Source organism: Brachypodium distachyon, chromosome 3 (assembly GCF_000005505.3).
Source record: "Brachypodium distachyon strain Bd21 chromosome 3, Brachypodium_distachyon_v3.0, whole genome shotgun sequence".
Classification (NCBI taxonomy): Eukaryota; Viridiplantae; Streptophyta; class Magnoliopsida; order Poales; family Poaceae; genus Brachypodium; species Brachypodium distachyon.
Window position 1 is genome coordinate 50,309,038 of NC_016133.3, and position 17,430 is coordinate 50,326,467.

General features: G+C 45.0%; 2 protein-coding genes across 2 annotated transcripts; both read right to left on the reverse strand.

The window, feature by feature from the left end:
- LOC100837713 (transcription factor MYB30) lies at positions 1–1,355 on the reverse strand. Its single transcript, XM_003575343.4, has 2 exons — positions 823–1,355; positions 1–710 (listed from the first exon to the last, which is right to left on the reverse strand). Exons 1-2 carry the CDS (start codon positions 1,083–1,085, stop codon positions 227–229), a joined length of 747 nt encoding a protein of 248 aa, XP_003575391.1. The 5' UTR covers positions 1,086–1,355; the 3' UTR covers positions 1–226.
- An 8,435-nt stretch (positions 1,356–9,790) lies between these two features.
- On the reverse strand, positions 9,791–11,377 carry LOC100838021 (transcription factor MYB30). Its single transcript, XM_003575344.4, has 2 exons — positions 10,959–11,377; positions 9,791–10,846 (listed from the first exon to the last, which is right to left on the reverse strand). The coding sequence occupies exons 1-2, from the start codon at positions 11,219–11,221 to the stop codon at positions 10,342–10,344; spliced, it is 768 nt and encodes a 255-aa protein (XP_003575392.1). The 5' UTR covers positions 11,222–11,377; the 3' UTR covers positions 9,791–10,341.
- Positions 11,378–17,430: the final 6,053 nt, after the last annotated feature.

Sequence of the window (17,430 nt, forward strand, 5' to 3'; positions counted from 1 at the left end):
CCGCGGGCACTTGCCAATCAGTTATCATGACCCATTTTTCTCTCGATGGGCAAGCACCCCCATGAACCATTTACTTTCTGCGTCTCAAGCTCTTCCATTGTACAGATAAGTATACACGTAGGCCACCACAACGCAGCACACCAATGATTCAAAGAATAGTGAAAGTGAAAATAAGCACACACAAAAAAGGAAAAAGAAACCCAGCGGATCATATCCTCGGATCAGCCTAAATCTGGGACAAATTCTGCATGTCTCCGGCCTGCATGAACAGTTTGACCCAGAAATCCATGTCGGCATTGCTCGACGACGGCGAAGAACCGTCCACACCCAAGCAGTCCCCGGACTCCATCCCTGAACGGGGGCTGTCCACCGTCATTGCCAGTGTCTCGGCCCAGAAGCTGTCGTCAATCTGGAACTCCTCCGATGTGACGCTGTCCGCGTTCTCCAACGACGGGGCCTCCATCGAGTAGCCGCTGGCGCCGGACGACGTCGAGAGGGACTGCTCCGGCGACACAGGCACTGAAGTTGGCACCTCGGTTCTACTCACAGTCACAGCCACAGGCGCCTTCTTGGCTCTGCGCTTGGGCGCAGCTTGTGCCTGGCCGCCGCCAGATTGCTTGGATTCAAGCCGCTTCTTGAGGTGCGTGTGCCAGACATTCTTGATCTCGTTGTCCGTCCTCCCAGGCAGCCTCGCGGCAATCGTGGACCATCTGAATCAGAAGAGTTGTTTAGTTTAGTGCGCATGATCTTTCGGCGGAATGAAGCAGAAAATTAATTAAACCGACTCGATCAAGTTCAGATTTAGGTGGAATTAATTAGTACCTGTTGCCGAGCATGGCGTGGAGCTGGATGATGGCGTCCTCCTCTTCCCTGGTGAAGTTGCCGCGCTTGATGTCAGGGCGCAGGTAGTTGATCCAACGGAGGCGGCAGCTCTTGCCGCAGCGGAGCAGCCCGGCCTGCTTCGGAAGCGCCCGCCAGTTGCTGTGCCCGTGCTGCTCGATGTGAGCCACTAGGGTCCTGTCTTCCTCGGCCGTCCACGGGCCCCTCTTGAGCCCCATCTTCTCGCAGCACGGAGCCCTCCCCATTGCTATAGCTCTTGCTCTCGCTCCTCTGTTTCTTCCTTCCTGTGATTCCTCTTGTCGGCAGGCTAAGTTGCTAGCTCCTGCCTGTGCTCGGTACCTCTTGACGCTTGGGCGAGAGAGTTGCCTGCCTGAGAGCTGCTCGGAGGAGTACGGATGAATGGCTGATGCTGTGTCGATTGCGAGTTCGTTGCGCTATTTATGCTCGGCATGGCGACCATGGGAGAACGTGGTCAATTGGGGCAGTTGCCGCGTAGGTGCGGCCACACCATTGGGTGACAAAACGAGGGAGAAATGTAGGCTAGTAGTACTAGCGTTAGCTCCAACTTGTTCCTTTTCTATTCGTTTGGATTGGATGGAGTCCATGTACGTTGCTTGTTTCAATTTTTTATTCTTTGCCTTTGTTTGCACTTTAAATTTGTATCGGGTCAGGCATGATCAGAGTACCCCCTCTGTCGGTTTCAAAAGGGTCGTAGGCTGATGATGTGTTTCTGGTTGCATGGTTAAACATAAACATAGTTGTAGATTTTGTGGTAAAAAGAAAAAAAGATAGTTGTAGGTTCAGTGTTCTGGTTCAATACACCCTCTCTCCTCCAACGAAAATATAAGGACGGTTCAGATCACTCCGTACTCCTTCATAAAAAGGGCATGATTGACATTAATTAATATTTTCTTCTTTTTTTTCCACCTGGCTCCTAACAACACTAAGTGTTTTTGATTTTGCCGGAGATTGCACCATTGGTTCGCGACGAAATTTCACGAGCTTGTAATAGACACAATTCCGCACAATCCCACCAAAGGGATCAGCAAAATACTTCTTGACCCAGCAGGAAACATGCGAACAAGTCGGACGTTGCTGCTGTCCCGCACGGTTGTGAAAAATCCAAACAACGCTCGATGTTTTGCAATTTTCCGGAGATTCCACCGTTGGATCGCGATGAAATTTCACATTGTAGTAGTACACAAAATTCCGCACATTCTCATCGCAGGGATTGTCGAAATCTTTCTTGAGGCAGCGGGGAACATGCGAACAATTTGGACGTTTGTGCTGTCTCTCAGGGTCGCGAGAAATTCAAACAACACTCGGTGTTTTCAAGTTTTCTGGAGATTCCACTGTTGGATCATGACTAAAGTTTACACTGTGGTATTACACAAAATTCTGCACAATCTCACCGAAGGAATCTTCGAAACATTGATTGGATCAACGGGAAACATGCGAACAAGTCAGACATTCGTGCTGTGACGAACGGCCGTGAGGAATCCGAACAACACTTGGTGTTTTGGAATTGGCCGGAGATTTCACCGTCGGATCGAGATGAAATTTCACACCGTCATAGTAGACACAATTTCACACAATCTCACCGATGGGACTGTCGAAACAATACTTTAGGCTGCAGATGCTTTGCGAGAGAGGAAGGAGCCAGGAGAAAGGAAAATATTAGGCAAAAAAAGAGCAAAAGTAGAAGAAAAAATGTGAAAAGACCATCTACCCTTCTGAGTTTGGGAGGGGGATTGTATTGAATTAGCCCTCTTAACTGGTAAAGCAGATGTGAGTGTTCTAAATGGATACAAAATAAATGGTAACTCTACAATATGGTAAACAATAGAACTTAGCCTATGACAAAGCAAGGTGCTTAACCACTTGTGTTAACGAGGCCATTTAAGTTCATGGATCGGGCCTAACCTCATCCATCCGTGCTCCAGTGGCATTAGCCTTCTTGAGTCCATTTTTAAGACCAACAGAAACTGATCGCAGGAGATGTAAAAATGATCTCGTCGACGGTGTGCTAGTTTGACGAGACACATGGAAAGTCTAGGCCAAACCGCGCGGACGCTAACATCAAAACCACCACGAGAATACATTTGCCGAAAAATTGAACCTTCCTTTTGAAGGGAATTAGGGAAAAACAACGTGATCTTAAAAAAAAACTTGGAGCATTGCCGCGTGATCATGGTTGATGGAACGCTTGACAAAGCCAATAGCCATATTATAACTTGATGGCCATTGGTCGAATATTTACTTTCAGAAAAAAGAACTAACCAATGGCCATCAAGTTACAATATTCGTTATAATATTCACTGAAGAAAATTTAAATTTCAGGCGAACTGAGCCTAAGTCAGGTGGTTGGTTCCTTGTGGTGAAACCAGCCCATCCAGGTTCAAGTCTCAGACTTGGCATGGATGCTCGCATTGTGGTGACTTCGTCAATCTTAATCTCAAGATGATCCGCCGGCGGACCAGTCTCTCGGAGATGCTCATAGAGGTAGAGTGTGCGAGATGATCCGTCGGCGGCAGGGGCGGAGTCAGGATTTGGAACATGGGTATGCACATTTTTTTTATTAGAGATGATCTAAAGGACGGTACGTATAGCATCTACGACGCATTGAACAAGCATACTACACATGTACTTGGCAAACTGATCTTTTACCACATACAATTTCTTAACGTATACGGAGTACGATGGAGTATAAATCACACACCTCAACACACCCAGCGCCAAATGAACACGAACACATGTAAAACAACGGTCATACATTTGGCGACTAAATAGGACATAAACTCTACAAAACTAGCTAGCTAATTAAATCAATCGACATTGATCTAAACAACATGTGACATAAACTCTACGGGAGTAAATCATTAAACAATAGACAAATTCCAAAATTTGCCTACAAATATACAAGTAGTACTCTGCCAAAATACCTGAGTATGCATTGCATGCCCAGGCATTAGGCTGGCTCCGCCAGTGGTCAGCGGCCCAATCTCTCGGAGATGCTCATAGGGATAGACTTTGCGTGCGTTCATAAGAACGAGTTTACGTACATGTGTAGAAACTTTAACCCTCCTTTTGAAGGTGAAAACAACGTGATCGATCGTTTTAGAACTAACAGTAATTTCACATTTCTAGAAGCTACTCCCACCGTTTCATAATTCTTGTCTCAAATTTGATAAAAAAAAATGGATGTCTCTATTTCTAAAAAATGTCTAGATACATGTAATATTTCGAGAAGAATTATGGAACGGAGTGAGTCGAATTAGAAGTGCTTGCCCGGCCATTTGTAAAGAAAAAAAAACTCCTGAATAGGAAAGTGGAGAAAAAGCATTTCCATGCGAAGAACCGTGGATCTCGGATTACATTAATTAGTTTAGTTTGCAGTATGTGCCTACATCTCTGTCAACGGGGGATCAGCCGTCGGTGTGGCTGGAGCCTTAAAGTTCAAACTACTTTTTCTTTCCCCTTTGGGACATGTATGACCATCTAGTGGAAATTTTAGACAAGACCAGCTCAATCAAGTGGGGTCCTGAGCTGATCAGGTCCTCATCGAGCCTTCGCCAATCCGAGCGTTTTGCTTTCGATCGACAAGGCGTCAGTGAACACTTCAATATTCAACAAGGAGAGACCCAGCATTGCAGCTTGTTGATTGATTAAGAAGGAGATAAGCTAGAACGATCAACTAGTATGACACAGACCGCTTCATTCAGTCTGGTAAAACCCTTTCAATGTTACTTGTGCTAACTGTGATGCAAAACGTATGAGCTGTTATACAGATACACGAAATTATATACTGTATCCCAGCTGAGCAACACCATTTCTGTCCTGACCTGTTTTACAGCAAGTGGAACCCATGTTCAGGGTTCAGACTAACACCTTACAGACCAGCCCATAATTTGTGTATATATAGACGTGTTGAGCGTGTAGACGTAATTGAAAGGTATTCCATACTTACGTCTGTACCGTACGTGTTGATTTAATCGCTTCTGTAAAAGAAAACAATTACTGCATATACGTAATTTTCAGAAGGGACTCAATATCTTGAGTTTCCAGTTCGTGCAGGTGTTCGAGTAACGATGTCGCTGCTCCAGTCTGATTATAATATCTTTACTGAAGCCTTTGTAGTATTTCAAGTTGCAAAGATTGATATCGTGGAGAAGATTTCTTTGAAAGACTTCAATGTAATTCTTAGTTATAGGAGTTACTTTATAGTTTTGCGGATTTTTATCCAAATCAATGTACCTGTAATGGACGTCGAGTTTGAATAAAATTATACATGATTCTAAAAAAAAAAGAGTTTCCATGGTCAAACTAACGTAGCGAATCAAACTAACTTGCTCATGTTACATCAACATCTCTTCCGGAATCCGGCCGGACAGTGGATGAGGAAAGTGACTAACGAAGCCTCCCAAAGGTCTAGGCGACCGAGAACCTATCAAGGCTAGCGACGCTGCCGAAAATGACGGCGCCGCGCTGCAGGAATTTAAGACCTGCTCAATGGAGCATCTAGTCATCGACTAATTAAGTACTACGACTATAATTAAATCGAGTAAATATGCTATGTCCCCATCGTGCATGTTACCATTATGTACAGGGGGCGATTTCACGGCGAAAACGGTCGGTGTACTCAAGCCCAGGTCCCTGCTCAAACCAGTGCTGGGAGTCTAGCATCGAATTGGAGTAAATCGACACGATGAACCGTACGGTTCCCGCAATAATGCGAGAATTAAAATCCTGCTTTTGAAGCTGCTGAAGGGACGAGTGATTTGATTCTATGAACTTTGAATGAGCCCATGTGAGTTTATAAATTGACCAAGGAATCGATGCCGCTACTTCGCCATGCATGCAGCTGGCTCAACGGTCAAAGTGTCAACGGGCCTTCCTGCATGGCCATGTCGAGTCAAACCTAGCCGCAAATGATGCCCTAGTCCTATAGTCAGTCCTATTGGTGCCCATAGGGTACTACGTACGCGACACAAGTTGATGATGCTTCGAGCCTTCGAGCATCTTATTTTTGACCACTACTGACCAGTGTCTCACGTACGTTCACACGACTGTAGACGTCCATCAATCAGGTCTTGCAAAATGTGAAGTGTCGGCGCTAGCCAAGATCTCCCCAGGCCCAGAGATCACCTTCTCCTGCAACGGTACTTTTTATCTCAGCTGGTGTACTTAGAAAGGTCTATTGATGTACCCTCATTTAGTATGGCTAGTTAAGTGGCTAATTATCATGGCTTTGCCCTCTTTTCGGGGGAAAAAACATCGAATTGGAGTAGTTTTTGCTATCAGAGATTCGGAGTATCATGCTACCGGCTTTTTTTGTTATTGTTTCTGAACCTGCTAACGGGACTACTTTTCATGTGTGCATTGCCTAAACATTTTGTCCTTTAATAATTGCAATCATAGCTCAGACTAAAGGCAGAGGGGCACACACGCACACATGGTTGTTCGAAAAACAAACAGGGATATTTAAAAAGGGAGGTCACATTTTTTTTTGGGGCAAAAGGAAGGTCACGCTTACGACCTCGTTTTCCTCCTGTGGGCATTTTTCGATAGTTTAACGGTAAAAGCTGTGTCTGGGTCTCTGGGAGCAATATTCAATTCACATGCCGCGTGCAACTGACGACAGAACCAAGGCCTACGTACTGACAAAACCAACTATTTTTCAGTACCCCACATTCGTCCATAGGAGTATAGACAAGACACAAGTCAGTGCAAAATATACTTTTTTGCGCTGCTCAAAAAAGAAATGGTACTACGACTGTATCTAGTCGATTTTGTTTGCTAGCGTGTCATCGATAATCATCAAACTGATGCACGCATGCAAATGCACCTACCAGGATCGTTCCATATGTGGCACGCAGTAAATAGGCTCCGCTTCACGACAAGATCCACAGGGTCATCGAATGTTCCCATCGAATGAATGTCAGATAATTTCGAAAAGTTACACATATAATTCGAATATATGTATTTTTTATTTTTGCAAAAGTTACTGTTTGCAACCTGTGTAAAAATAAATTTAGTATTCATTCCATCTTAAATTGTTGTCCTTGTTTTATTTTAATTTGCACTAAACTACGGCAATAATTTAGGATCGAGTGCTCCGTACTACTTAGAACGATACTCTTTCATATGTATTTGTGATTTCATTTTTTTTGGGGCAAAATTTACTGTTTGCATCCTGTATAAAAGAATAAGTTTAGTACTTAGAAAGTTACCTGGCCTTTTATATGTACTCCCTCATGCCCATATTATATGTCGAAATATTACATATATCTAGATGTTTTTAAACATAGATACATTCATATTTGGTATTTGGTAAGTTTAAGACATTTGTTTTTCTTTCGCCAAGCACAAAGTTTCACTTTTACATCAAAATTTCCAAACATATGAAAAGGTGCTTCAATGTTCGTGCCTGGCTACCAAACAAGTCCCTCTTCGGCCTGATAGATCAAAGACCTTTTACCTGCTTCGGCCTGATCGTGTTCCCTGGAGGCAATCAAATATGCCATTTCGCTTCTTTGACCGCAAAGTCGCAATATCCTCCTACTACCTCGCTAGTACCGCTAGCAGTATGAAACTCGCATGCGTCATTCCTTAACGACCGAATAGAGTAGCGTAGAGGTTAATTAGTTCAAAGCACAAGAGTCCAGTCTCCAGTCCAAGGAACTACTAGTAGAGCTGCGAGTAAATAAAAGCAGACAGTCCAGAAGGCACACGCATTCACATTGGGACTTCGATATTTGGGAGTTGGAACACCTTGACACATTGCCTTTAGTAAAAACACCGAAGTGGGATGTGTTGGTGTCAATTCGTCATCTAATCGTCACTTGAAATCGTGGAATTGAGTCTGCCCACCACGACTATTAAGTATGGCATCCCTTAGCCTCTGTTTCAAAGTGAGAAAGACTCTAAGCGAGTGCCAAATCTACTTAGCTTTACGACATTTTGGATTCGATATGACCTTGATACCTTAAAGAACGAGTATCGGATCAACGAAATGGGGCCCTCTTTATCATCCTATTCCAGAAGTCCGTGGTTAGAAAATTACAAATGGAAGCCTCTTTTACCTCCATTGACAACAACTATATCACGCATAATTAGATTGTGAGTGATAGATTGTACAAGTTTTCTTACTAGTAATCTGACCGTACAAGTTTAAACTCCGACCAACCATTAGTTCAGTGATATACTCCTATGAGCTATGCAGCCTATGCTACATAAAATTGAATTGAATTATTGGATCAAAAACAGAATTTATGTCGAAAACATAATTTGTGAGTGTTTTTGTAAATCATCAACAGGAAAATCTGAGAATAGTTGCAGCCAAACTGAGTTTGGGCAATTCGTTGAACTACGCCCTACAAAAGAAAAAAAAAACTGGGTGTGATCGATGTCTTCCTTTCAAATCAAGGAGTTCAATTTTTTCTTGGTATTTTTCGGAAAATCAATTAAAGGTGCTTACATGCGTAATGTGTCCAAGTACAATAAGGTTGTGATGATAATAAAATAAAGGGTTTTTCTATTTCTAGTCGTTGTGGATGACCATTCAGGTCGACTTTACGATATGTGTAGATGCAAAATTGACGAGAAAATTTCGATCCTATGGCTCTATGAGTGGACTGAGAGATAACTCGGCCAACTGGGCCTTCCCTGAATGTAGAAGCAACTTCACATAATATTCAAAAGAATTAACATATCATTTGAGAGTTCAGGAAGAAGAGTACCCATACCAAGTAGAAATGGGGATATAGAGGATAATTGTGGGCCCAAATACTTCCCATGTATGTATTTATCCCAACAATGATCGTTGATTACATGCATTTGGCATGGCTTGGAAGCTCCTCAAGGTTTAAAAATACAGTTTTGATCAAATCTCGGGCACTATTTGGATTATCAGGATCTTGGTGATTGCAGTGATTCAGTTTCAATGTTGAATTGCTAAAATCCAACAAAAGTTGAAGAAATTGTGAGAAAGTTTGAATAGTGCACAAGTTTGGCTCCAATTCATGTGTCACTGGTTTTATTTTCCTTTTCTTTTGACCAAATTTAATTAAATATTCTGATATGTAATAAAATCGAGAACCGCCAAGCGTCCATGGCATCACTCAAGAAATGAGTATGCCCTATCAAGACCAATAGATTAATACTAGATCAGGCCCCAAACTAACTCTTTTTATTTGAGAGGGTCTATTTGGCTATTAAAAAAATGTGGGAACTCAAGATGCACTACATAAAATATATTTGACGGTGGACATAATGATATTGATTTGGTAATGTAGATCTTGATTTTTCTCTGTAAACTTGGTTAAACTTATTTTTTTGACTTAACACAAACGTAATATGCCCTCCTTTTTTTCACCTGTAAAATGCCCTCCTTCATAAATATCTTGGTTGTTCCGTGTAATAGTGTCATGCAAAGAAAAAATCATTTAATATTGTGCTACAGTGCTACTCACATACATGGACGTTTAGAGCTCGGGCGAGAACAAAAATTTCAAATAATAATAATCAGAAATCATGTTTTAATTCCAGCGTAACAAAACAAAAGAAATCATGTTTTGAAGTTTCAAACAATTCGGGACACTGCGCATATATGTATATATGTCCTATACATAGATATAAATTTCTGTGAAGAAATTATTAACATGTCAGACACAAAAAAAAAACAAATTTGTAGATTTTCAATAGCAAAAGGTACACCTTCTATGAAAAATCACATTTAGCCTTTTCTTGTAGCCCACAAATCAGTATATTTCTTAACGAAAATTTGCATGTACATAGTAGACATCGATATATACTTTGTTGTTGTTTTTTTCATGATTTTTGAAACCTGCAGATGTGAGTTTTTATTTGTTGACGATTTCAGACTCACTGGAGCCCGAGCTCAGTTGCAAGTTTTCGAACTAAGTACCAGTACCTCCCATAGAAATCAATCAATCAAGCAGAGCAGAGTCTTAATGAATATGACTATCAATATGTCGAAAGATACTCAGCTATTAACTCGTCTACCCTTTCATGTTAGTGCCACTATGCGAACCGTGAAGACACTTTAACCACCTAACAAGAAGCTGAAGATTTAAACTGACTAAAGTGTAAAGAATACATCAAACTTTCATGAAATGCTTGATCATGTCGCTGGCTAGCAACGAAGGTCAAGTCAAATCAGCCGATGAGCTACTGGTTGAAAGAATCAGAACTTCCGAGTTCCTCGTACGCCATGAGAAATCGATCCCGCCTCGGATTTCCATGTCCAGTCTGAAGCGGGCGTGTGCACTGCACGATGGCCGCCGCCGCTTCTCCCTTCGAACGTTTTGAGTTTGCTCGATGTGCCCTTCCGGCGGCATTGTGGCTGTACGTTCTCCTGCACGGGGCTTCTCGTACGGTGGTACGGCAGTGCCACACGCCTGTTCCCCCGCATATGAGCCTCTCAGAACAGTGAGAAAAATAATGAAGAACTGCCCCCAAAATCCTCTGATCCTCTCCACTTTAAATCTGGGACAAACTCTGCATGTCACCGGCCTGCATGAACAGCTTGACCCAGAAGTCCATCTCGTCGTTGCTCGACGACGACGACGGGGAAGCGCTATCCGCGTCGAAGGACTCGGCGGCTTCCATCCCTGAACCGGAGCTGCTGTCCACGGCCATCGCCAGAGTCTCCGACCAGAAGCTGTCGTCAATCTGGAACTCGTGCGAGTCCGAGGCAGAGCTGCCCGTGTTCTCCAACGACGAGGCCATGCAGTCGTTGTCGGTGGAGGATGACGTCGATAGGGACTGCTCCGGCGAGACCGGCACGGAGGAGACCGGGCCCTGCTGCTGCTGCTGGAGCGTCGTGTTCACAGAAGCCACGTGCTTCTTGGCTTTGCGCTTGGCCGGCGCACCGGTAGCTGTGCCTTGTGTTTTTCCTTCGAGCCTCTTCTTGATGTGTGTGTGCCAGACATTCTTGATCTCGTTATCCGTCCTCCCAGGCAGCCTCGCGGCAATCGCTGACCATCTGAATCATAAGAACAAGAATTGTTTAATTAGCGTGCTCAAATTATACTCCAGCAGAACCCAACAGCCAGATTAAAGCAGAACCAAACCAAAAGATGGGATTTGATTAGTACCTGTTGCCGAGCATGTCGTGGAGCTGGATGATGGCGTCTTCCTCCTCCCTGGTGAAGTTGCCGCGCTTGATGTCAGGGCGCAGGTAGTTGATCCACCGGAGGCGGCAGCTCTTGCCGCAGCGGAGCAGCCCGGCCTGCTTCGGCAGCGCCCGCCAGTTGCTGTGCCCGTGCTGCTCGATGTGAGCCACTAGCGTCCTGTCTTCCTCTGCCGTCCATGGGCCCCTCTTAAGCCCCATCTTCTCGCAGCACGGAGCCCTCCCCATTGCTGTTGCTTCTCTTCTCTAGCTTCCTCCTCGCAGGTACGTCGCAGCAAGTACAGCCGGCTAAGCCGCTCTCGCTGTATGTATGTGATGGAATTGGGTGTGCTCGGAGGAGTGCGTCTCGCTGGTCTGATGCTGTGGGGATTGCGAGGGCGTTGGGGTATTTATGCTCGGCTTCCGCCGATAGATAGCAAAACGTGGTCAATCGGGCCGGGGGGCAATTTCCTAGCAGGTGCGTCCATACACCATTGGGGTGACAAAACGAGGGGGAATAGCAGCGTTCGTTCCAACTTGTTCTTTTTTTATTTATTGTTGATTGGATGCAGTCCATGTACATTGCTTGTTTCATTGTTTTTTCTTTTGCCTTTGTAAGTGCATGCTCGTTTCATTGTTTATTGCTCGATCTGTTTGTACTTTCATGATGAGCAGGGAGGGAGAAGGATGACTGTACCCTCCTGTGTCGGTTTAAATACTGGATGAGCATGTGCTTCTGGTTGCGTGGATTAGAAAATAGAAATCGGACAGTCCATATGAAAGGGCCCGTGGAACTAACTTATGATCAAGGCGTAAAGCGAGGTGCTAGTATGTTTTTCTTTTCGATTAAAAGAACACAACTCCTGATTTCATTAATGAAACAGTCGAGTACTACGAAGTCTTCTGGTTCAACAGAAATGCCAAGGAGTTGATAGAAAACATATAACCCATACTGCCTCAATTGAACATTACATCGACAACAGCTAAACCAAACTAAAAGAAATAACTTAGCTACATCAACATTCAATCAAAGATTTGGATGTAATTCCGGACAGTCTCAAAACACCTCTTTTTTTAGAGGGGGGGGGGGATCCCCACCTGAATGTATTCCCAAAAACTTGCCGGAGCAAGAAACATAGAAAAAACAGAAAGACCCCACTACATGATTACAACACAACGCGAAATGAACCTTCTAAACCGAAGCTAAGCCGCATCATATAGACACGACGATGCAGTATAGGTCATGGTATAATCAACGAACAGGGTAACACGAGCAATAGAAGGGGACTGTCGCAAGCCGCAGGATGCCAGAAGACAGTACCAGATTGCGAGGAGGATCGTCACCGGAGAGCTCAAGCAAAACATGGAAACTGCCAGCCAAGGAACCACAAGCATCATCACCAAGAAGCCGCACCGATGTCATCATTGGGGAAAACAAAAGACGACGGAGGCTCGTCAAGCATGCATAAAAGTCACGCAAATCCTCCACCGGATGGTAACATGCACTCCAAGAGTGCCACAAGTGAAAAATATCTCCCCAAAAGGGGGTGGTTTACCCATTGAAGGAGTGTAGAAGGAAGGCACATACAACGACAAGAGGATGATAGCAAATGCAACCTGGCAGAAGTTTGCTGGAGATTTGGAACTAACTAGAGGTGACAAGGTGGGAATGGTGGATTCACAGATCAAAGAACTACAAGCAGCACAGTCGCCCTCTATCACAGCCATCTCCGACAGGAGGATGCCGCCTCCAGGGCTGCAACATGCAAACCATGGATCCTGGAGCTCAATAGCACAGGTTGTATAGAGATCTCGAAGTCCAAACCACGACACCGGCCGTTAGGCGATGCCGCCACCATAGCTGCCATCTGCAAACCATGGTTACCGAAGGCATGGCAATGCCATAGCCGACGATGGAGGGACGAGGAGAGAAAAAAGGAGCGCAAAGCATCACTCTAATCAACATGAACATCAAGATTATTTGATCTGTGAGGTGGAAGGGAAGGGGCTGGAGGTGTTGGTGGGAATGGGCAGGGGAGGCGATGCATTTCCCAAATCAGCATGTAGAACGACAGTCCCGTAGGATTTGAGGGGATGGGCTCGGTGGTGTGAAGTGGGATGCGTTGGGTGGGCAGAGGCGAAGGAGAATGGCGTTTGGCGACGGGGAGGTAGTCAACGACGAGGAGGATGGACGGATGTAGGTGGAAGTGGGTGACGGCGAAGCTCCTCCCTTGTCTGGCCGTGCATACGCCGTAGCCATACAAGACCACCGCATCTGGCCAAGAGCCGCCACGATCTGGCCGGGAGCTCGGAGGATCTGAGCGGGGGGGTGGAGGGGCCATACCAAGCGAGTCGCGCACCGTGGGGCATATGACCACCGTCGGCGCCATGGACTGGCCTACCAAGCCGTAGCCTGCGACAGATCTAGTGCAGGGGACCGCCATCGGTGCCATGGAGAGCCGTCAAGCATGAAGGCTGGATCCGGGGAAGGAATCCCATGGCAGGGAGCAGGTCGGGCCATGGAAACGCCGCGCGCATAGCCGCACTGACTGGGAATGGCAAGACGCGACGGAGCACAACCGGATCTTGGCCTCCATGATTTTTGGATCTCAGGGAGGGGACAACCACGGACACACCAGAGGAGGCCGCACGCGGCCCCGCCGCCGCCATCCGTCGCACGGGACTTCGCCCGGTGACCTCCTTCGGCAACGGCGAGGGGAATGAGAGGCTGGAAGGGAGTAGTTTGGCCGGCGGCGGGACTCCTCCGAGTCGCCTCGGGAGAGAGACTCGAAGGTCAGAAAGCGCGTCTGGACCAAAAACACCTCATTTTAGGCTCTCCCGATCAGCATCCTTTTGTAGTCCAGTACGTAACCTAATGATAAATTGAGAAGAGTACATTAATAGGTTCTGGTGGCGGAGGTTCACACCGGATTCCCTCTTCCGGGGGGCTCCGGCGGTACCGAAACTGGCGGACAAAAAGCTCTCTAAGAGAGGAACTCCTCTCTTCCTCACCCCAAGTCACCCCTTCCTCCCCCTCCCCGTGCCGCTGCGAGCCACCAGCGCGCGGCCTCCCGTGCGCCGCCGCCTCAGTACCTTCATTCCCCGTGCCGCCACCATCGACGGGGAGGCCGGATCTGGGCCTTGCCGCCTTCCTCCCGTCAGATCCGCTCGCCCGCGTGCTGCTGCCGCCGGATCTAGGCCGTGCACACCTCCCTCCGACCGAGATCCAGCGGCTCGCCGGCGGGTCCTCCTCTCCCGGCAGATCGGTTAATTTTTTTGCAAATAAAAAGCTAGGATAAACAATAAAAATAAAAAGCTCAGAAAATAAAAAGTTCAAAATTAAAAGCCCGAAATCAAAAAATAAAAATGAAAAGTAGAAACAATTAAAAGCTATTTTTTTTAAAAAAAATGAAAAGTTGGAAAAAAATGAAAAGTAGAAATCGTCCTCCGGTTTACTTCCTGGCGGACGTCCGCCAAATAGAGACTCCCAGTTCACACAAAGCTTTGAGGGAGCAAAAATACAGTTTTCAGGTTCAGGGAGGCCAGATGCTACAATTTTTCTCAATAAGACCTAAATGCTAACTGATACACACCTATGGCCACATAGCTTCGTTGCCACCCTTTAAACCTTCATATCCAACTATTCATTGAGTTTTCTACATAATCGGGCACATCATTGAATCCAAAGGTACATCTCACCACATTTCGACAGAATTTAGCTATTGAGCATGTAAAGAATAGATGATCAATAGTTCAAATTCACACTATGCGGATCCCTTCCACCCTCTTTTTACTAAGTTATCTTAACATGCTATTCTTACAAATCAACAATAAAAACGCCTTAACTTGTAGAGGAATTTTAATTGTCCATACATGAACATAAGGAATTGTAACATGTTCACCCTATAACTTCAATTGGATGCTAATATGTGCGGGAAATGTCTCGCACGACAATTCATAATCGATCGGCTAGTTAGACAACAACATCTTTCACCATCATGGGTGAGGTAGTATGTTAACATTCCATTTTTTGGATTGCTTATCAAACACCAGTGTTAGCCAAGACGGAGAATGTGCTTATAATTAAATGTCCATCAGGAGAGCCTAGCTATGTCACTCCAAGGGCATGGCTTGGGAGGTGAAGACCCTAGGGCCTCCTAGTCTCACACTCCCTCGGTCCTCACCACCATCGGCAAGCGATCTTCGAAGGAGCGGGCATGTTACCCCTTGTCGAGGAGCAATAACAATGCACTCAAATGTTTGCGGCAATGACAAAGGGTGTGAGTTTACACCAATGCCTTTGGTCCAACTCCAAACCCTTGTATCCACAACTCAAAAATATAATTGTCCACAATAACGAGCAGATACCAGCTATTGTGATGACCAAGTTTTGTGCACTATTTTTCCTAGCTTCACTTGGTTTGCGACGATGTTGAAGTTTCTAGATCGAGGCGATAGACTCTAAGCCGTGTATGTTGAGTTTGTGTTGGTTGTCAGATCGGCCGATGGTGTCATGTCTGTGTGCTAATCTTAGTTTTAGTTTGATTTTTCGTTAATTAGCTGAGAATTTTCTTCATGCCTGGTTAAAGAAACTCGATAAGCTGAGAAAAGTTGAAGACCATTTCTTCACTTTTATCCTTTCCGGATGGAATAACCAAGGAATATCAAGATGAATCATTCGCCTTGACATAATCGACCGTTTCAGTGGTGCTGTAACTTTCACTGCGGGTAGTGCCTGGCGTTATGGGAAAGAAATTCTGCTCCAAAAAGGAAAGCGGAAAGGTAACATTTTCTTTTTTCTTTCTTTCGCTCTCCTTTGCAGGAACCGTATGGTCCGTATCAGTGCAACTGCAGCGCGGATCTCTATCTATTAAAAATTTCTACTCGCCTATCTTTCTGAACGGATCCAGCCATCAATGTGGTTCGAAGTTCAAACTACCTTTTGGCCTTTGGGACTTGCATGATCATCAAGTGGGAAATTTTAGACGGGACTGATTTATTCAATCGGATGGGATTTCTGGGCTGATTTGGTCTTCGGCAAGTCGCAACGAACCGGTGCGCTTTGCTTGCGATCGACACGCCGTCCTGGCGTCAGCAAACACTTGTTAAAAGGAAACATACTGAACACTTCAATTCAACCACGACCACGAGAGACCCAGCTTTACAGGAAACGGCGTTCTTTGATTGATCTCGGATTTTCTTTTCTTAATTTAGTTATCTAGTAGACGCTTTCAATGTTACTGTACTTCATTGCTTGTACTGATTGCCACGCTACGCATGAACTGGTATGCATACGAGATTAACTACATTGGAGTAGGCTTGTAGCCTGGCTGTTGATGAACTGGTGGCACGCACCCGCTTTGCCTGGTCGCGTTTACATTAAAGGTCACGGCAGCCACTTGCTCTGAAGATGTTCTGGTGTGTGTAATAGACGTAACTGAAGTTTTGGGCTTTTGGCTCACTTCAGGCTCCAAAAGATATCCGCACTTGAAGGTTGATAAGTTAGAGAAGTTCAATACTGTACGTCTGTACCGGGTCGATTCGATTCAATGCCATATCGAATATCACAAGTACCTTTTCGCTTTTTGGAATAGTGATACGAATACTAAGTTTTGAGGGGGCACAATAAAAAAAACCTCATCCACTTCTAATCTTCCTCAAATAGTAGGACTTCAGCTTACGTGGTCAAGCTAATAGAGACATGAGATAGTTTCAAAATATATATATATATAGACATGAGACAATTGTCAGCTCGCACAAGTGCACCACCTTAATTAAATCCTTAATTACCTGTCAGCGTCTTTCCAATAGTGGAAGTGGAAAATCCAGGCGAGAAATTATATATCAAGGCTTGGTTGAAAAAGACACGGCTGCGCCGCAACTAATTATGAATTTATGACCCGCTCAATGTAGCATCAGTCAAGTAGTCGAATGGAGGAAAGCGAGACGGGTTCTCTGCACTCTCCCAATTGAGGATCAAGCTTTAGCTTACGAATGACTTCGCAAAGCCCTGTACTAAAGTAATCTCGCGTTCCCACCGTGCATGCATCAGATAGGCAATTTAATGACGAAAACGATCGATCGGCGTATGTATGCAGAGGAAGTTAGACCAAGCGGTCCATCGGCACACGCGGATGGATTTGAAATGTCGTGCGGCAAATTCAGTATGGTGGAATGGATTACGCTTTTTAAACATAGATACATACATATTTGAGTAAATTTGAGACAAGTAATATGAATTGGAGGGAGTATAACAAATTTGACCTCTTCTAAAATCCTTAACCAAAAATAACCCTTAAACCATTACGAAATTTGACCCTTCTCCTCAGTTCCAGTGAATTCGTTACTGAGATTAACTAGCTTAGGGCAGTAGAAAATGGCTTTGAGAAGGAAATTTTGGGGAAAAACCCAGCTATTTTACGATGCCCCGGAATGAATTAATGCTGACCATACAGTTT

What these genes read in the sequence shown, in the direction of transcription:
- LOC100837713 (XM_003575343.4), bottom strand. Translation starts at nt 1,085, where the DNA reads ATGGGGAGGGCTCCGTGCTGCGAGAAGATGGGGCTCAAGAGGGGCCCG. An exon ending in CACGCCATGCTCGGCAACAG is followed by an intron (nt 711 to 822) that starts GTACTAATTAAT and finishes CTTCTGATTCAG; the next exon opens with ATGGTCCACGATTGCCGCGA.
- LOC100838021 (XM_003575344.4), bottom strand. Translation starts at nt 11,221, where the DNA reads ATGGGGAGGGCTCCGTGCTGCGAGAAGATGGGGCTTAAGAGGGGCCCA. An exon ending in CACGACATGCTCGGCAACAG is followed by an intron (nt 10,847 to 10,958) that starts GTACTAATCAAA and finishes CTTATGATTCAG; the next exon opens with ATGGTCAGCGATTGCCGCGA.